We start from the raw sequence: 20705 nt of genomic DNA, 5'->3' as shown, positions 1-20705 counted from the left end.
TGGCGAGCATCCTTCCACGCCCAGCTGTCTTTGTCACACACGGGGGGAGGTCCTCAGGACAAGGGGGTGCTTGCCATGACCCACCTGCCCCATGCTCACCCTGGCAGTGAAGACTCGGCCATCCCAGTGTCCATGGATGGACACCGGCTCATCCACACCAACGGCACGCTGCTACTGCGCGCAGTGAAGGCTGAGGACTCCGGCTACTACACCTGCACGGCCACCAACACCGGGGGCTTCGACACCATCATCGTCAACCTTCTGGTGCAAGGTGAGGCTCTGTGATGCAGGTGGTCCCAGGTGGGGACAGGGATGGAGAAAGGGCAGGAATACCTTCACGTGAGAGGGTCGTCAAATGGAAGAAGATAAACCGAGAGAGAGACCTTTGGTGGAACAGAGGTGCACGTAGAAGGGGAGGCAGGAGAGCTGGGGAGTGACAGTGAGGGTGTGGGAGAGCCAGCACCTTCCCGCCATGGGGGGGCCCATATGCCATCGCCGGGGTCCACCCTTGTGCTGAGGAGTGGCGGCTTTCCCTCACAGTTCCCCCGGACCAGCCCCGCCTGACTGTCTCCAAAACCTCAGCTTCGTCCATCACCCTGACCTGGATTCCAGGTGACAATGGGGGCAGCTCCATCCGAGGTGAGGAGGGGTCTGGATGAGGCGGGAGACAGGGGAAGGAATTCTGGGCCCGGGGCGGGGAAGGGGCTCCACTCACTTATGCCATTTGTCTCCAAATGGCGGAAATGATCTGAGTGACCCACAAGGAAGTGACTCAAGGGCCGAGGGAGCTGCAGTGGCCCCGGCATCTGGGATTTAGTATGCCCATCCCCCATTGCCACTCGTGACTGTGTGACCCTGGAGTAGCCTGTTTCCCTCTCTGATTCTGGTCTCCCAATCTGTCAAAGTAGACAAATAGAATAGATCAGTGCTTCCCAAGCGTGAGTGTGCATCTGCGTCACCGAGGGGCCTTGTAACCACGCAGTTCTGACTCAGCGCTCTGGGCTGGGCTGAGGACCTGCCTTTCTAATGCACTCCAAGTGCTGCTGAGCTGCTGCTCAGGGGACCACGTGTGGGTAGTGAGGGTCCAGAGAGGACCCCTTGTGAGCCTCACGACTCTGGTTTTCATTCCTCTCCACCTGGGCCACTAACCCCTAACACTAGAGCTAAAGTGACAGCAGTTAAACCCACTCAGCGGCTGGACCCAAAGCCCTTACAGCGTTTTGTTGATTGATTGGTTTAATATTGAGAGTTGACTGGGCCGGTCCTTCCAATTTTGCATCTGAGAAGCATATGCCCCTTCCAATGAGCAAACACCTCACTCTGCCCCCTGCCTGGACGCTGGGCTTCTGCTGCCCTGCCTGCCCCCACCTGAACCAGGCCTACCCTCCGCAGGCTTCGTGCTGCAGTACTCGGTGGACAACAGCGAGGAGTGGAAGGACCTGTTCATCAGCTCCAGTGAGCGCTCCTTCAAGCTGGACAGCCTCAAGTGTGGCACGTGGTACAAGGTGAAGCTGGCAGCCAAGAACAGCGTGGGCTCTGGGCGCATCAGTGAGATCATCGAGGCCAAGACCCACGGGCGGGGTGAGGCTCAGGCCGCCAGGGCAGGGAAGGAGCGATGGGCCCGGGGAGGGTGGGATAGAGGGGCCAGGTATGGGGTGGAAGGTGGCTGGGTGAGGAAGGAGGAGCCCAGGGATGCAGGGAGACTGAAGGGAGGAGCCGCGGCCTCCTTCCCACCACCACAGCGTCCATGGATCCCATTAGGAAAAACTAGCCTCACTTCCTCACCAGGTGACCGAGGGTGGCACTCCTCTGCCTCTTCCTATCTCCCTTCCTCCTCTGCTGTGGCCTCTCTCTAGGCCCTGCCCTTTCTTCCCTCTCCTCCCACCCCTCCTCTTCCTCCTCTGCTCCCTGGGGCTTCTCCACCCCATCTGTGCCTAACATGTATTCTCCTGGAGCCACTGCTATCCCAGCTCCCCAGGGTCCTTTCCAGCCCAGCCCAGTCCTGCCTCCCCACCAGTCTCCCTAACCTCTCTCTCTCCCTCCGGCCCGCCAGAGCCCTCCTTCAGCAGAGACCAACACCTCTTCACCCACATCAACTCCACGCATGCTCGGCTTAACCTGCAGGGCTGGAACAATGGGGGCTGCCCTATCACAGCCATCGTGCTGGAGTACCGGCCCAAGGGGACCTGGGCCTGGCAGGGCCTCCGTGCCAACAGCTCCGGGGAGGTATTTCTGACCGAACTGCGAGAGGCCACATGGTACGAGCTACGCATGAGGGCTTGCAACAGCGCCGGCTGCGGCAACGAGACGGCCCAGTTCGCCACCCTGGACTATGATGGCAGTGAGTCACAAGGGTGGGAGGGATGGTACAGAGGCTGAAGCAGGGTGGTGCCAAGGAAGTGGACAGAGTGGCAGACACATAAAGAGACAGACTAATAAAAAAACAGGCAGGACGCAGTGGCTCACACCTGTAATCCCAGCACTTTGGGAGGCCGAGGCAGGTGGATCACGAGGTCAAGAGATCGAGACCATCCTGGTCAACATGGTGACACCCCATCTCTACTAAAAATACAAAAAATTAGCTGGGCATGGTGGCATGTGCCTGTAATCCCAGCTACTCAGGAGGCTGAGGCAGGAGAATTGCCTGAACCCAGGAGGTGGAGGTTGCAGTGAGCTGAGATCGCGCCATTGCACTCCAGCCTGGGTAACAAGAGCGAAACTCCGTCTCAAAAAAAAAAAAAAGAAAAAGAAGAAAAAAAAAGAATAGAAAAACAGGCAGGAATGCAGGTGGGGGAAATGCAGGCCCACAGGTGAAGGAGCTGGCAGAGGGAACAGCAGGTTGGTTGCAGCCAGGTAAGTGGGCAAATGCACCAGTGGCCACTACAGATGGACAGACACATAGGTCAGTAACACCAAAGATGGAGAGTCTTTGAAGCGGCACTTTGAAGCAGTCACTGTGCATCGTTTCAGGAAGGTGAAGAGGGAGGTACCTGTGTGGATGAGGTCCTGCCCTCTAAGAACTTTCTGCTGATATGGAATATTAGCCCGGAGGGGACAGCGTATGCTGCAGTCACAAATACCAAAACCTGGTGGCTTAACCCAGTACTGATTTGTTTCTTGCTCTCTGGGAGTCCTGCGAAGGTTGAGCGGCCACCATCTTTTAGCTGCACCATCTTGAACATGGAGCCTCCAGGATCCATAGAAAAGGCCTACTAAAGCACACTACCAGTTCCTCACTGCCTTGGCCAGCAGGTGGCGTCTGCCACATAGGAATACATATACACATACACATGCACACATACACATCCACTAAAGGAACATGGAAGGCTGAATTCATAGAAGCTCATTGTCACAAGTCTACCTATGTGTTAAGGAAACAATAAAAACAGTATCAGAAGGGGATGGACCCAAACAAGGAAGGCTTCATGAAGGAGGTGACATTTAAGCAAAGCTCTGAAATAGGCAAGGATCAGGGCTTGGCAGAGGGTTATGTCAGCAGGACAGCTTGTCATGCTTCCCTGCAGGAGCCCCAGGTTAGCAGATATGGCCCACAGGAGGGATGGGCAGGGAGAGAATGTAGGGTTTGTAGTGGTTTTTGTCCACATCTGGGGAAGAGAACCTAGAGTCCACCGCCCTGACTTCTCTCTGCCGTGCTTCACCTTTGTTTCCCCCGACCCCAGCTGGATAGGAGAATTTAAGCCCATTGATCCACTTTCTAGGAATGAGCACTGAACTCCAACAGGCAAGAGACTAACTCCAGGAGACTTCAGGCTAATTCTACAACAGTACCAGGAAGTCATTAATATAACGCAATATAAAAACCACACAACTGTTCATGGCTGTCCTGATAGGACCAGAATTTGGGGAGCAGAGGGAAGGCCAGAGCTCTGTGCCAGGAGGTAGAGGTCAGCCTGAGGGCAACAAAAGAGGTCAGAGGTCTACCCCACCCATGAGATGCTCTGCACAGCACCTGGCTCATAAGGGACATCTAACTCTATTCTTTGCCCTCGTTCAGGCACCATTCCACCCATCAAGTCTGCTCAAGGTGAAGGGGATGATGTGAAGAAGCTGTTCACCATTGGCTGCCCCGTCATCCTGGCCACACTGGGGGTGGCACTGCTCTTCATCGTACGCAAGAAGAGGAAGGAGAAGCGGCTGAAGCGACTCCGAGGTGGGGGAGCTTCCTATGGGCCTTCCAGGAGCAGGTGTTGGCTCTTGGCCACACTGGCTCCACTTCATTGGCTCACAGCACCATCTGGATAATGGAGAGTGCCTGTGTCCCCTTGAAGGAGGAGCGGCCACTCAAACTTTCTGAAACCTCCTTAGTTCAGAAGGTTTCATTCACCACTTCCTCCTCTATGCCCCCAAGACTTTGTGCCTGCCCCAATCGGGACTAATGTTTAGAGGTACACTGGTAAAGTCATGTTGGTTGCTAAATATTTAAACATTTCCATGTTGGTTGGTAAACAGATGTTGCTCCTTTCCACACTGGATGCTCCATCCCCTCTCACAGGATCCCTGCAACTTTCCTAGGACCCATCCACTAAAGAATAGACCTGCAGGTAGTCTCTAGGAACAGGCTCAGTTCTGACTGGACAGTTTCTGCACCATGTCAGCTGTCAAATATTTTGAATATTATCCCCGTTTTCCATTATCTGATGTCACAGTATACTGTGAATGGGTCTGATTTGCCTCAATTTTCCCACAGCCTCATACAGTGTCTGGAACCTACTAGTTGCTTCATAAATGTACATTCATTTATTTGGAAAATTTTTATTGAGTCTGCTTCATCATAGATACTGTCAGACTACAGAGATCAATAAAGAAGGGCTAAGTCATACTCTTACAGAATTTATCATCTAATGTGAGAAGCCAGGAGACAATAGTAGCAGAGAATAGAGAATGACTAATGCTCCCTATCATGTTCAGGAATTGGGTAAACGGATGAATAGATGGTTCCATGGATGGTTGATGATTGGATGCACGGATGGATGGATGGATGGATGGATGGATGGATGGATGGATGGATTGGGTGGATGGTTGAATGACTGTATGGGTAAGTAGTTACATGGTTGGATGGTTGAATGGATTGCTGAATAAATGGTTGGATAGAAGGATGTATAGATGGAAGGATGGTTGGATGGCTGAATAGATGGCTGGGTGTAAGGATGGTTGAATAAAAGGTTGAATGAATAGATGGGTGGATGGATGGATAAATGGATGAATTGTTGAATGCTAGATAATGGATGATTATATGAAGAGTTGAATAGATGGGTAGATGATTGAATGGAGCTTGGATGGATGAATACTTTGATAGATTGATGGATGACAAGATGGATGGATGGCTGGATGGAAAAATAGTTGGAATTGTGGGATGATTGGGTGAATGGCTAAAGGAGTGGTTGGATGGAAGGTTTAATATATAAATATAAGAATGATTGAATTGATGTTGAATGTATGGGTGGATGGTTGAATGGTTTACTGGTTGAATCAATGGGTGGATGGATGAACAGATGGATGGTTGAATAGGTGGATGATGAATTAATGATTGGTTGGATGGATGAATGGATAGTGGATGGTACATGGTTAGATGGATGGATGGCTAGATCAATGAATGGATGGATGGATGGATGGATGGGTAGATCAATAGATGGATGAATGGATAGCTAGACAGTTGGATGGTTGGATGCAAGCATACAGCATCCATCCTGGGATTCATTCATCCATCCATCTTGGGATTCATTCTGACAGCTCATTCTCAGGTATCAGGTGTCTAATGGATTAACTAGGCTCTTTAATTCTTCTCTCTTCCAAATTTTCCTAACCTGAGAGTTCTGATCCTATTCAAGGCTCCTCTGAGACAAAGCAGGGGCCCCAAAATCTATCCATGGACTTTTTGGGGACAGATGCCCCAGAGGAGGAAGTGAAGCCTCTTGGTTGATATGAGAGTTTAATCATCTGGGGCTTCCCACTGACCACCTCTACTCCATCCTCCACTCTCGCCTCTCCCCAAGATATAGCTGAGGAGAGACCCTCCACTGATAGCCATTTCCAGCCTGTTACGGTGTCGTATTTAAGTAGAGTCAATTCATGAAGCAGATGGGGCACTTGCTATGCCCCCTGTGCTTTGGGAAGAATCTCCCTATTAGATAAAATCTGAGGAAAAGAAAACAGACTTGAGCCAAATCCTGAATTGGGGGCAGTGAAACTGCATCATGTTTTGGGCTGTTTTATAGGTCCTTACATTTCTCCTTCTGCTTCTTAGTAGACCAGCCCTGGCCCCATTTTAAGGAATTCTCCACTCTGTTTCCCATGCCTCTCCCATTATCCTCCTGTTCAAACTTCATTCTCACCCAGCCCTCCTCTCCCTCTACTGTTTTGCAGATGCAAAGAGTTTGGCAGAAATGTTGATAAGGTGGGTATCACCAAGCTGCTTCCTTTCTCCTCCCTTCTCCCTTCTCCCCTGCAAAGGACTGAGGAGCCTCCCTCTGAACTCCCAGAATAGGAGACAGGCTTCTAAGATCCCACTGTCCTGCAAAGCCCCCTCCCCCAACCCCTTATGGCTGCTGAACCACCCACCTCCAGTCTTTCTCCCCACAGCAAGAACAATCGAAGCTTTGACACCCCTGTGAAAGGGCCACCCCAGGGCCCACGGCTACACATTGACATCCCCAGGGTCCAGCTGCTCATTGAGGACAAAGAGGGCATCAAGCAGCTGGGTGAGTGACAGGTGCCACGAGCTCCCTGTCCTGCTGGGTGTGCTTTCCCAGGCTACAACCCACGGAAGTCAAACACCAGCCCTCATAGCAGTGCCCAGGGTTCTGGCAGTAGCCCCATCAACCACAACAACCTTAGAACTCACTATGGCTTCGTTCAAGGGCTAAGTTTCCTCCTCTGTTCAATGGAGGGAATTGCTGGCCTTTCTGTGACTCAACGTTGGATAAAGCCTGGGTGTGAAGGGTTATGTCTGTTATCCCAGCACTTTGGGAGGCCAAAGAGGGAGGACCACTTGAGGCCAGAAGTTCAAGACCAGCCTGGGCAACATAGTGAGACCCTATTTCTAAAAAAACAAAGAAAAAAAATTAGCCAGGCATGGTGATGCACACCTGTAGTCCCAGCTACTCAGGAGGTTGAGGTAGGAGGATAGCTTGAGCCCAGGAGATTGAGGCTGCAGTGAGCAATGATCACAATTAACCCTGGGCAACAGAGTAAGACCCTGTTTCAAAAAAACTAACAAACAAATCCATAAACAAACAAAAAACACATCGGATAAATACAAAGAGAAATTCACTCACATCCAACAGAGCTTTAAAAAAAAATTGTAAAGGACTCCTGGTAATTGCCTTCTTTTCCCAGGAGATGACAAGGCCACCATCCCTGTGACAGATGCTGAGTTCAGCCAAGCTGTCAACCCACAGAGCTTCTGTACTGGCGTCTCCTTGCACCACCCAGCCCTCATCCAGAGCACAGGACCCCTCATCGACATGTCTGACATCCGGCCAGGAACCAGTACGCATTATCCCCAGGGAATCAGCCCTCTTCTCACCCAGGGTGGCCTGGCATAGCAAGACACAGAGGTGGTATTCTCTAAAAGGGAGGAGGGAGCATCATGGGATAGAATGGAAAAATGGAAAGCACTGGAATTAGCGTCTGGAAGGCTTGATTGCAGATTTACTAACTGCGATCTTGGGCATATCACTAGCTTTCTCTCTCTGGGCCTGTTTCCTTACCTAGAAATTTTGAGAGTATTGGGTATTCTTGTTCTCCAAGGGCTTTTCTATCTCTAGCACTGTGTATCTGGGCATAGGATAGAACACATCAAGGACTGTGGGGAATGAATGGACAGTCAGGAGGCAGCAGGAGAGGACATCACATTCTCCTGCAGGGGAAGGAAAAGACGGGGTGGGTGAGGAGAATGCCCTCTACTGCCCCCACACTTGACTCGGCTGCTCTTCTCTGGGGACGGCGATGTGGTTAGGAAAGGCAGCATTCCCAAGGGAGCTTCTGTGGCTACATCTCCCTTTCCCTTCCACCCCACTGCCCTTTCTGGTAAGTGCCAGTTGCCTAAGTCTGAGCGCCTTTGGTTGGAGGGTGCGATTTCTTGCTTCTGTCTGTGCAGATCCAGTGTCCAGGAAGAATGTGAAATCAGCACACAGTACCCGGAACCGGTACTCAAGCCAGTGGACCCTGACCAAGTGCCAGGCCTCCACACCTGCCCGCACCCTCACCTCCGACTGGCGCACTGTGGGATCCCAGCATGGTGTCACTGTCACTGAGAGTGACAGCTACAGCGCCAGCCTGTCCCAGGACACAGGTGTGCCTAGGGTCCTGCTGGCATCCTGAACACCTCCCCTAGTTCCCCATCATTCACCTTCACCTTCTATTCTTCCCAGCTTCTACCCACCAGCTCAGGGGACCCAAGGCACAAGTCAGTTGCATGTCTAGCTGGTCACTGACCCACTGTGTGGCTGGAAAAAAAACACTTGACCTCACCGAGCTCTACTTGGTCAAGGAGTTAATTTTGCTTTCCCAAAAATTGTCAGCAAAAATGGACACATGATGTTCGTTGGAGAAAGGGCTGAATATTCCAGAAGATGGTTGCTTATTTTCAAGAATGAAAGTTCTGCCCTTCATGAGCCAAAGATCCTACTTCTGCCACCACTGCCACCTTCACAGGATCTTCTCAGCCTGGTCCCCTCCATGGCCAGAATTTCAGATGGCTGATGGGGTGACAGCAGGGAAAGTGCTCAGTCAGTCTCACTTACACCCTTCTCCCCGTAACCCACTCCTTCCCTCTTAACTCCCCAGACAAAGGAAGGAACAGCATGGTGTCCACGGAGAGTGCCTCTTCCACCTATGAGGAGCTGGCCCGGGCCTACGAGCACGCCAAGCTGGAGGAGCAGCTGCAGCACGCCAAGTTTGAGATCACCGAGTGTTTCATCTCTGACAGTTCCTCCGACCAGATGACCACAGGCACCAATGAGAACGCCGACAGCATGACATCCATGAGCACACCCTCAGAGCCTGGCATCTGCCGCTTCACCGCCTCACCACCCAAGCCCCAGGATGCTGACCGGGGCAAAAATGTGGCTGTGCCCATCCCTCACCGGGCCAACAAGAGTGAGTGCTCGGACCACCTCCCAGGCTGTGCCCCCCACCCCCTGGCCCCCCAGCCCCATCAGCCCTGGCTAGATCTAGTCCTACCAGCACTGTGATCCTGCCAGCCCAGCTTGGCTCCTTGGCAGTGCAGGGTGGTATCAACAGCAAGGACTTGGGAGCAAGCAGATCGGGGCCCACATCCTGGTTCAACCTCTTCATATGTCTGTGGCCTTGGGCAAGTCATTTAACCTCTGTGGCCTTAAGCTTCTCATTTGTAAAATGCCAATGATAGTATCAACTTTGCGTTGTCATAATGGGCATTAGAAATTATATACACGGCCAGCTTGTCATAGGGTTCATTCATTAAGTAGTGATCATCCCCCTAATCTGAAGCTGTGCCAGGATGTAAACAGATCCCTTCGGGATCAGTTGCCCTCTGGTCTCAATGCTGTTTGAATTTAATCCGGACCCAAACGAACAGTCCTGGCAGCTCTGCCCACCATGGTCATACCTCTTGGTAGGCAGTGACCTGGCCTAGCTGGGAATTACCTGACCCCAGTGGCCTGGCCAGAGCATATGTCCTTAGAGGCTGGCAGGGCAGGGCTAAGATCACCAAGGGGAGTCCATCAGCAGATGCTGGGGTCACAGCATGCAAAGCCCAGACTATCAAACCGTGCGATCTGGTCTGCTTAGCACTGGCCATGCCAACTGAGGCAGGGGGCGGGTTTTCTGGGTCGTCGAAAGAAGAGTCTTTGGAGACTGTGGCCCTGAATGACACCCCCATCCCTTCTAGCTGTGCAAATTTAGACAAATTATTTAATCTCTCTGAACCTTAGTTTCCTCACTTGTAAAGTGCAGACAGGTATTAACCCATCCTGGGGGCTGTCATGCAGATTCAATAAGAAAATCTAAGGAAAGTGCCTGGCCAAGCTCCCCAGGGAAAGAGGCCCATTTACAGGTGGGGTCCCCACAAAGCACAGGAGTCAGGAGGCAGAGGTCTTAGAAGTATGTCACACAGAGGCAGTTTAAGAAATTAGGAACTCAGCTGGGCACAGTGGCTCACTCCTGTAATCTCAGCACTTTGAGAGGCCAAGGCTGGCAGATCACCTGAGGTCAGGGGTTTGAGACCAGCCTGGCCAACATGGCAAAAGCCCGTCTCTACTTAAAAATACAGAAATTAGACAGGCATGGTGGCGCATGCCTATAATCCCAGCTACTCAGGAGGCTGAGGCAGGGGAATCGCTTGAACCTGGGAGGCGGAGATTGCAGTGAGATGAGATTGCACCACTGCACTCCACCCTGGGTGAGAGAGACTCCAAATCAAAAAAAAAAGAAATTAGGAACTTTCCACCTGGAGAAGAGGGGACCAAGGGGAGGAGAGAGGAGGACACGTAGCTGACTTCAAACATCTGGAAGGCTGCCATGAAAAAGAGGGGGAGGCCTTTCTCTGTGAGACCTCAGAGAACAGAACCAGGCTCCATGGCGAGGAGGCAGCAGGGAATGATATCCATTTCCTCCTCAGGGTAAAGAAAAGCTTTCCACCAGCCCGAGCTGTCAGGACGTCCTTGTGCTTAGCAGTGAGCTCTCCACTAGCAGAAGCTGAGCAGCCTGTAGGGACGCTGAACAGCGAGCGTGCATGTATTGGGCAACTATTACCTGCACCAGCCACTGTAGCAAAGCACTTTACCTACCGCATCTCATTCGTGCCTCACGATAATCCCGTGCGGAATAAGGTCATCCCCATTTCACAGATATGGAAACGAAGGCTCAGAAACGTGGAGTACCTGGCCTTTCCTCTCCTCTTTATTGCCCCTCCAGTGGCGGGGCCCCTATGCCAGATCAGAGAGAAGACTCAGGGCAGGCGATGGGGTGGGGGCTGAATGGGCTGCTTCCAGAGGCCTCTGCCTCTCACATCCTCTGCCTCTGTGATTCCAGGTGACTACTGCAACCTGCCGCTGTATGCCAAGTCGGAGGCCTTCTTTCGAAAGGCAGATGGACGTGAGCCCTGCCCTGTGGTCCCACCCCGAGAGGCCTCCATCCGGAACCTGGGCCGAACCTACCACACCCAGGCTCGCCACCTGACCCTGGACCCTGCCAGCAAGCCCTTGGGCCTCCCGCACCCAGGGGCCCCCGCTGCCGCCTCCACAGCCACCTTACCTCAGAGGACTCTGGCCATGCCAGCCCCCCCAGCCGGCACAGCCCCCCCAGCCCCCGGCCCCACCCCTGCTGAACCCCCCACCGCCCCCAGCACCGCCCCTCCGGCCCCCAGCACCGAGCCTCCACGAGGCGGGGGCCCACACACTAAAATGGGGGGCTCCAGGGACTCGCTTCTCGAGATGAGCACGTCGGGGGTAGGGAGGTCTCAGAAGCAGGGGGCCGGGGCCTACTCCAAATCCTACACCCTGGTGTAGGGCCGGCAGGAAGAGCAGCCCACGCCTGGACCGCGCGCCGCAGCCCCACACACCAGCTCGGCTGTTTTTCTGCATTATTTATATTCAACTGACAGACAAAAACCAACCAACGACAAAACACAAGCCCCCAATCATGAACGCCTGTACATAGAACTCTTTTGTACAAATGAAACTATTTTCTTCTTCTTCTCCATGAAGCCAGGGCACAAAGAATTTGACAGTACAAGTCAAATCCCCCACCCCACAAAATACGTGTGGAGATATATATACATATATAGACAGATAGGAACACGTCGACAAGCTATATATCTATATATTTCTCTCACCCTATTTTGAGACAGAGGCACAAAGACTCAGCAATTTTTTCTCTCTCCTCCTCACCCTCCCCCTCAATCTAGGTGGTTTTGACAAAGACCAAAATCCCAGCTCAGAGACACTGCATGCGATTTTACTGTTCCAAGAAAACCAGGAGTTGCTTCAATTTGCAGATGCTTATGTGTTAATACCTTTTTCTATGAAAAAAGACCCAGCGCCGTGTGCAATAAAGGTTATGTTTCTATGTGGTGGCTTTTTTCCCATCTGGCGAGGGCCAGCGGGGAGGTAGGAGAGACCCCTGTCCCAGGCCGTCTGTCGCTCATAGAGAGACTTTGTGAGAAGCCTGAGCTTTGGCTCAGGGCTTTAAGATTTTTAAAGGCTTGCAGTTAGCTGAGGCACCTCCTCTTCTGTTCTTAGGGCTGTACTGGGCCCTCAAGGGGAACCAGCGCGGTGGCTTCGTGCAAACTCCTAAACCCCTCTGAGCCACAGTGTCCTTCCCTGTAAACGGAGGGACGCCTGTAACAGATGGAATGGGGCAGCCTTGGCTCACCCAGCGCTGGGGAGCCTGGGATAGTGGAGGGGCTGCCTGCTGGCTTCTATCCTCCAAGATAGTGCAGAGTAGCCAGGGGGCCAGGACCATCCAAAACCACTAGCCAACAGTTGTGGGCAAAGTGCCTATGTATTGGGAGCGGGGAAGAAGAAATTATAGCTGGGGTACCAGGCCAGGGCCTAACATTCTGGACTGTTAGGGTCAGGTGAGATCAGAGGGAGGAGAGAAGTCGTCGGAGGTCAGAGAGGTAAGAGAAGCTCATGGAGGAGAGAGAATGGAGCTCAGCCAAAGAGAACCAGGTCAGCACACCAGGTGCCTCACCTGGCTTCCAAGGAGTCAGCAACCAGCTGATTGCCAGGCGGAAGAAAAGGCGTCCCCACGGAGGAGCAGGTAAAAAGCCATGGGTGTGCAGAGGCCCGGCTTCTGATGAGAGGGTCCAGAGGGCATCACAGCAGGTGGCAGGTGAGATGGACCTCCAGGGACTCGAAGGTTTGGAGAGGCAGAAGCAGGTGACTGGCCCTGGGGTGAAAAGGAAGTTCACCTAAGCAGTGTGCAGGAGCTCCTGAGTTGAGCACTGCAATTGAGGCTGAGTGTGGATCAAGAATCTGGAAGGAAGGTGAGTCTGGGACCCGCTGCTCCCCAGCAGCTGAGAGGAGGAACTGGGAAGGGCTGGAGACGGAGCGAGGAGCTTGTGCATGTGGGCAGCACCTATCAGCCTGGGCCCAGTCAGGCCCCACCTGGGATGCATGACCTTTCATAGAAGCATCTTCCGAATAGCAACTCATCCCACAAACACTCTCTGAGCACCTAGAGTGTTGGGGGTGCAGAGGAGTCCCTCCTGTGAATAACTAGATTCCCAGGTCGGCACCGTGAGAGGGGAGGGGCAGAGATTCTGTACACCTTGGTATTCCTAGGCTTATGAAGAAATGCTTATCTCAGCCCCCACACCCAGGACCCAGCCTGGAGAAGCAGCTAACAGCATCAGTGAAAACCAGAACTCTGCATTCCAGACACCTGGTGACAGCCCAGCTTCGTTCCATCTCTGGGAGGACGGGACGCCTCCCAAGGATGCGCACGCCATCTGCAGGTCACCTCCAGAACTGCAAACACAACGATCAAACCTGAACGGTCTGCATAGAATGCCTCCCAACCCCACCTTCCCTGCACACCAGTCGCTGGGCACACAAACACGCATCAGAGCCAGCTCCAGCCTGCAGGAAGGAATGAACAACTCCTCAGAAGCTAAGAGCGCAGAAGATGGAGCCAGCCCAAGGGCTGCGAAGGGGAACGCTGTCATGAAAACACATTACGGATCCCAATACTACGCGCCAGGTGCTGAGCAAAACACATGCCTCGCATTGATTGGCTCTTGTAACCCCATTGCAGATTTGAGAGAAAGGTATCACGATCTCCACTTGACAGGTGAGAAGGCTGGGGTTTTCAGTAACTATCTGAGGTTAGAGGAGCAAGAAGAGATGGGAATGAGATTTAAACTCATGAGTGTCCAATTCCTTAACTACTGAGCCATATTACCTGCTGTTCCACTGTTCAAAGACAGTTTCAGTTCTTCCTTGAGGATGTTGCCAAGGAAAGAGTCCGCCAGGTCTAGGGAGCAAGCTGAACTGGCAGAAAAACAGTTGATGTGAAGCTATCAGTAAACAGTTCCTTGCCCGGCACGGTGGCTCATGCCTGTAATCCCAGCACTTTGGGAGGCCAAGGAGGGTGGATCACCTGAGGTCGGGAGTTCAAGACCAACCTGACCAACATGGTGAAACCTCATCTCTACTAAAAATACAAAATTAGCCAGGCCTGGTGGTGCGTGCCTGTAATCCCAGCAACTCGGGAGGCTGAGGCAGAAGAATCACTTGAACCTGGGAGGCAGAGCAAAACTCTGTCTCCAAAAAAAAAAAAAAAGTTCAGGCAGGTTGGATCCAATATGCCATGCAGGATGGCTCAAGTGCTATGCAGGACTTTACCCTGGTGAGGGCAGTGGTAGAAAAAGTGGAATTCAGCTCTGTGGAGCTGTTGGAGTTCTGGGACCTGAGCTAGACTATGTCAGATGAGAAGGATTTGGAAAAGCAACAGAAAAGTAAGACATGGGCCAGTTTAGCTTTTATTCCACTGGACTAGGTCCCTTATTATAAAGCACAAAGTCTAGAAATTCAGACAGACTTGAGCAAAATCCACACGATTCTATTTGCTAATAATCTCTAACTTCAATAAGTTTTGCAAATTTGGGGGGATTTTGTTTTTTTTTTTTTTCCTTTTGAGACAGCATCTCACTCTGTCACCCAGGCTTGGGGGCAGTGGTGTGATGATGGCTCACTGCAGCCTCAATATCCCTGGCTCACGTGATCCTCCTGCCTCAGCCCCTTGAGTAGCAGGGACTACAGGCACATGCCACCATAGTCAGCTAACTTTTGTACCTTTTTTTTTTTTTTTTTTTTTTTGGTAGAGATAAGATTTCACTATGTGTCCCAGGCTGGTCTCAAACTCCTGGACTCAAGTAATCCTCCGCCTCAGCCTCCCAAAGCACTGGGATTACAGGTGTGAGCCACCACGCCAGGCCCTTGATACATTTTTTAGCTAAACCATAAGCCTGCCTGTTTGATCCGCACCCAGAAGCTAATTCACAAATCAGTGGAACTCCTGCTCCTTCTCATTCATCCCCAGCTCATCCTCATTGAACTCTAAATCTGGAGCAATCATCTTACACATTCACTTGCTCCTTTCCAGACCTCCACTTTATACATGGACAAGATGACCATCTGCCCTCAAGAGCCTTAATACTCCACGTGTGGTTCACAGGCCAGTGGCACCAGCATCACCATCACCTAGGAGCTTGTTACAAATGCAAAATATCAGGCCTCACCCTGGGAATCAGACCACTGAATCAGACTCTTTACTTCAGCAAAATCCTCAGGGGACTCACATGCACGTCAAAGTTTGAGAAGCCCTCCTCAAGAAGAGAGATCCTCCTTTGTTCTCCCATTCCAACAACAAGAGCTAGACTAGTGGGTCCTAAACTTAGGTGCACATCAGATTCACCTGAGGAGTTCGTTCAACAATACAGAAGCCCAGCTCTCACCAATCCTGACGGAATAGGAATTTGTTGGTATGTGGCCTAAGCAATTTTGTTTTTGTTTTTATTTTTTTTGAGACAGGGTCTTACCCTAAAGCCCAGGCTAGAGTGCAGTGATGGTATCACAGCTCACTGCAGCCTCAACCTCCCTGACTCAGGTGATCCTCCCACCTCAGCCTCTCGAGCAACTGGAACTATTGGCACTTGCCACCACACCTGGCTAGTTTTTGTATTTTTAGTAGAGATGGGGTTTCACCATGTTGCCCAGGCTGGTTTTGAACTCCTGAGCTCAAGCAATCAACGTCTCGGCCTCCCAAAGTGCTGGGATTACAGGCATAAGCCACTGCACCTGACCAACATTTTTATTTTTATGGTGGTAAAAGATACATAATACAAAATTCGCCATTGTAGCCATCTTAAAATATACAATTCAGCAGCGTTAAGTACATTTACCTTGTTGTACAATCACCACTATCCATTTCCAGAACTTTCTCATCATTCCAAAAAGAAACTTTGTACCCATTAATCAGTAACTCCCCATTTTCCTTTCTCTGCACCTGGCAACCACCATTCTACTTTCTGTCTCTATGAATCTGCCCATGCTGGGTACCTCAGATAAGTGGACTCTTACAATATGTGTCCTTTGGGTTCGGGCTTATTTCACTTAGCATCATGTCTCCAAGTTCCATCCATGTTGTAGCATGTGTCAGAACTCCATTCCTGCTTGAGGATATTTCGTTATTTACCACATTTTGCTTCTCCATTCATCACCTGGTGGACACTTGGGATGCTTCTACCTTTCAGCTATTGTGAATAATGCTGCTATGAACACGGGTGTACAAGGATCTGTTTGAGCCCCTCTTTTCAATTCTCTTGGGCCTATACCAAGGACTGAAATTGCTGAATCACATGCTTATTCTGTGTCTTATGTTTTGAGGAACCAACAGTTTTTCACCATGCATCTGTTTTTTGTTTTTTGTTTTTTTCTAGATGGAGTCTTGCTTTGCTGCCCAGGCTGAAGTGCAGTGGCCTGATCTCAGCTCACTGCAACCTCTGCCTCCCGAGTTCAGCGATTCTCCTGCCTCAGCCTCCCAAGTAGCTAGGATTACAGGCATGTGTCACTATGCCCAGCTAATTTTTTTGTATTTTTGGTAGAGACAGGGTTTCACCATGTTGGCCAGGCTGGTCTCAAACTCCTGACCTCGTGATCCGCCCGCCTCAGCCTCCCAAAGTGCTGAGATTACAGGCATGAGCCACCACGTCTGGTGTGTCTGTATTTTTAACAAGCGGAATGACATCCAAGCATTTGTTCATTCACCAGATACCCCGAAGCACTTCCAATGATCTGGCACTGAGCTGGGCACTGGAGATGCAAAGGCCCTCTGGGTCCGTTTCTGCACTCAAAGGCTCCCTCCCTGGAGTGTGTGCAACCTGACGGAGGCGGGAGGAGGGAAGCCTGCATCAGGGAGCAACAGGGATGCTTAGCTATCTGCCAAAGCCTCATGATCCCCTCCACAGTGCACGGTTGTTGCTGGGAAGTCACTGCCCATCCTGTAACGACAGTTCCAGGCCCCCGATTCCCAGAGAAGGCCATGAGACTGAGCTCTAACCAGTGGAATGTGGTGTAAGTGATACAAGCTACTTTCAGGACCAGCTCATAAAAACTTCCCTGGCCACCGTCTGCTCTCCCCAACTGGAAGTCAATGCCCAAGGTGAACTTGGAAGCCATTTATTGAAGATGACAGATCCTCTATCAGCCTGCCTTATACATCTATGTAGAGCAGAGGCTCCTCTATCCCCTCCAATGCCAACTGGACTTTATGTGAGCAAGAAATAAACCTGTATGAAGCACTGATATTTTGGAGTTTATTTTTACAACAACTAACATCATCTTAATTTATGCAGGAGATGACGGGGAACTTGGCTCCCCATAGAAATTCTCCCCTGATAGCTCAGGTCCAGGGCATCTTCCCAGCCACCCACCCATCCACCCCATGTACCATGTCACCTCCTCTTCCCCTACATATTGGATTCCTACACAGGCAAAGGCAAAGGGAGCCTCTGGTGAGCTCAGAGAGGAGGGCATCTGTGGGAGAATCAGGCTGAGCACGAACCCTGAGTCGGGACTCTGTCCTTCCTCCCAGAATCCATGTCCTCTTCTGAGCAATGACAACATTCTGGGCCAAAGGAAGAACAGATGCCAGCTAGAAGGATTACCCTGGAGGTGATCCATGCTTGTTTTTTTGTTTTGTTTTGTTTTAGACAGAGTCTCACTGTCACCCAGGCTGGAGTGCAGTGGCATGATCTTGGCTGACTGCAACCTCTGCCTCCCGGGTTAAAGCGATTCCCCGCCTCAGTCTCCCGAGTAGCTGGGACTACAGGTGCGTTCCACCATGCCTGGCTAATTTTTTGTATTTTTAGTAGAGATGGAGTTTCACCATGTTAGCCAGGATGGTCTCAATCTCCTGACCTTGTGATCTGCCCACCTCGGCCTCCTAAAGTGCTGGAATTACAGGTGTGAGCCACCACGCCCAGCCCATGCTTGGTTTTAGTGTCTAAAAATCACACAATCTCAGGACTCAAAGAGACCTTCAATGCCACCTACTCCACACTTCCACCCAAATTGTGAATTCCTTCTGCAATCAGCAAGGGTGGTCTGGCTTTCCCGTGTACACCTCCTGATGAAGAACCCATCACTTCCCCAGCCAGCACATCTCACCTGTGGACAGCTCTACCAGCAAAATCTCCCTCACATTAAGTCTGGGGGGCCCCTCCAACTTCTACTCACAGGGCTCGGTACTGCCACTCCTGGGGGCCTCACGAAACAAGTCTCATCCCTTCCCAAAGCAGCAGCCCTTCAAAGAGGGTGTTTGAACATTGTCCTCAGCAGACAGGTTCCCCAAGGGTAGAGAAGGGTTCCACTGTCCCTCCCAGAGAAGGGACAGTGCCTGACTTCATAGGAGCACAACATATGTGAGATATAGATGAACAAAGGGTGAACAGTGGGAGAAATGGGCAAGTAGACCAGTGAAGGCCGAGATCTCCTGAAACACTGGTTCTCTCTGCACAATATCCCCAAGGTACAAGAAAGCACAACAGGATACAATCCTGTACAATACAATACAAACAGGACACAAGAGGAACAATGCTGCCGTTCGCTGAGAGTCCACCTGTGTCAAGCACCCTGCTAACCACTTAGCACAGATATCTCCTACCTTTACCACTACCCAGTAAGAAACAGTAACTCCCAGCCGGGCGCGGTGGCTCACACCTGTAATCCCAGCACTATGGAAAGCCAAGGTGGGCGGATCACCTAAGGTCGGGAGTTTGAGACCAGCCTGACCAACATGGAGAAACCCTATCTCTACAAAAATTCAAAATTAGCTGGGCGTAGTGGCTCATGCCTGTAATCTCACCTACTGGGGAGGCTGAGGCAGGGGAATTGCTTGAACCCAGGAGGCAGAGGTTGCAGTGAGCTTAGATTGTGCCATTGCACTCCAGCCTGGGCAACAAGAGTGAAACTCTGTCTCAAAAAAAAAAAAAAAGAAAGAAACACAGAAAGAAAGAGTAAAGAAAGAGTAACTCCTATGAGCACAAAACCCAGGTGGTTCAGTCTCAGGGCCATAGCGCCAGTCAAAGAACCTCAACCCAGCCACCAAAAGGAACGTTTTAAATAACTCAAGTTACCTGCTTTTGTTTTTGTAATCCTGAAGGGGTCCAAATGAACAGATGAAAGTGACACGCACTGACACCCTACGGGGCCTGTGCCTCCCGCATCCCCCCAACACTGCCTGCTCTTCTCCAGCCCTGCCCAGCTCCATCCTCCTCTCCTCTGGGGAATGTTCGCTAGCATTCGTTTTCCCCTCTTCTGCATTAGGAAACAGCAACAGTTGGGCACAGGGGAAGCAGAGGAGGTGGGAGAAACTGCAGGCAAGACAGGCCTCCTCTTTGGTGATTCGTGGGAAGGAGCTACGGATGGGAAATTAATTTGTTTGTAATTTTTGTCCTGAAGAAGTATGATCTCCATTTTATTGCCTAAGAAAGAAGTCGAAGAGGTCAGGTGACGTGTACAAGGCCACTCAGCCGGCAAGAGGCATCAGCCAGGGCTTGAATTCCAAAGCAACTGCTCACCAAACCACTTGGGATCCCTTCCAGAAAGCCAGGCAGCACCTGGAAGGTAGCATGTGTAGAACTCCTACTGTGTGGCGGGCACTGTGATGGAAACACAGGGGCTGTGGAGTCAGTCCTGCTGCTCCCTTGCCAGCTCTGTGAAAGCAGCTTCACCCTCATGGGCCTCAATTTCCTCTTCTATGAAATGGGAGAATAACTCCCTCACTGCCAGGCTGATAAGATTGAAAGGAAATGATGAGGTTGAAGAGCTTTTAACGCAACACTGGGAGAAACGCCTGATGTAGGTGATGTGGTGTGGGGGATGGAGACAGCAAACCACCATGGCATGTGTGCACCTATGCAACAATCCTGCAAGATCTGCACATGTATCCCAGAACTTAAAGTACAATAAAATAAACTTTCTACATGGGTGAGAAAAAAATAAAAATAAAGAGCTTTTAACTATGAAATGGGGAGTAGACAAGATACAAACCATCAGACCAGAAGAAGGTCAGATCCCAGGGAAGCCAGGATTTGCCTGATCTGCCTGGGTCAGATTGCCCTCGAATCGAGCAGGGATTCCTTGTAGGAGGTAGGGCCTTTGTAGGGCTTCAGGGTGTCCCTGGGCAGGGCTTAAGCAAAGGGTAGGGTCCACGATGCCAGAGAGCAGAAGGGAATTCATCGTGGGCCTTGGGTACAGGAATACCTATTGCTCAGGGAGGACTACTGTGTGCTTGGCACTTCCCAGTCATTGGGTGCATGGAATAAGCTCATTCTCGGATGAAGACACTGAGGCTGAGCTGCTGGACAGTCACTTTTCCAGAGCACAGAGGTGGTCAATGGCAGAGCCACAGATCTGACTGCCCCCAGGAGGAGGTTTCTTAGGAGGGGAGCACCCAGGCACTGCCCTTACCATCTTCTCTTTGTGGCTACAGCGGAGTGGATGCTGCTGTGGCCCCAGGGCCTGCCAACTTCCTCCAAGAGGAAATGGGGATGAGGAAGAGACAACAGCTATTTATTTGAAGGCACCGACGCTGTTTTGCCTTTAGTCAGATTCTGCCAGCCTCTGAAGCAGGAGAGAGCAGGTAGGAAGAGGAAAAAGGGCAGAGCAGAGACCTTCCCTGGGAAGACCTTCCCT

General features: G+C 51.3%; 1 protein-coding gene across 3 annotated transcripts in view; it reads left to right on the top strand.

Moving 5' to 3' along the window:
- The window catches only part of DSCAML1 (DS cell adhesion molecule like 1), a 373161-nt gene extending 356599 nt beyond the window's left edge, over nt 1-16562 (top strand). For 2 of the 3 annotated variants that reach the window (XM_021671177.2, XM_064375453.1), the window contains exons 23-33: nt 108-271; nt 541-639; nt 1393-1581; nt 2054-2341; nt 4016-4171; nt 6385-6415; nt 6601-6719; nt 7357-7509; nt 8120-8314; nt 8809-9120; nt 11035-16562. In XM_021671177.2, the coding sequence (XP_021526852.2) occupies nt 108-271; nt 541-639; nt 1393-1581; nt 2054-2341; nt 4016-4171; nt 6385-6415; nt 6601-6719; nt 7357-7509; nt 8120-8314; nt 8809-9120; nt 11035-11510 (2182 nt within the window). In that variant the 3' untranslated portion in view covers nt 11511-16562. The remainder of the gene's footprint in view (nt 1-107; nt 272-540; nt 640-1392; nt 1582-2053; nt 2342-4015; nt 4172-6384; nt 6416-6600; nt 6720-7356; nt 7510-8119; nt 8315-8808; nt 9121-11034) is intronic. The other variant, XR_010342409.1, reaches the window with a different exon arrangement.
- Nucleotides 16563-20705: the final 4143 nt, after the last annotated feature.

This window comes from Aotus nancymaae, unplaced genomic scaffold (assembly GCF_030222135.1).
Source record: "Aotus nancymaae isolate 86718 unplaced genomic scaffold, 86718_ANA_hifiasm-v0.15.2.pri h1tg000012l, whole genome shotgun sequence".
NCBI lineage: Eukaryota > Metazoa > Chordata > Mammalia > Primates > Aotidae > Aotus > Aotus nancymaae.
Note: the sequence above shows the minus strand (reverse complement) of the source record. Positions and strands in the feature narration are given on the sequence as shown.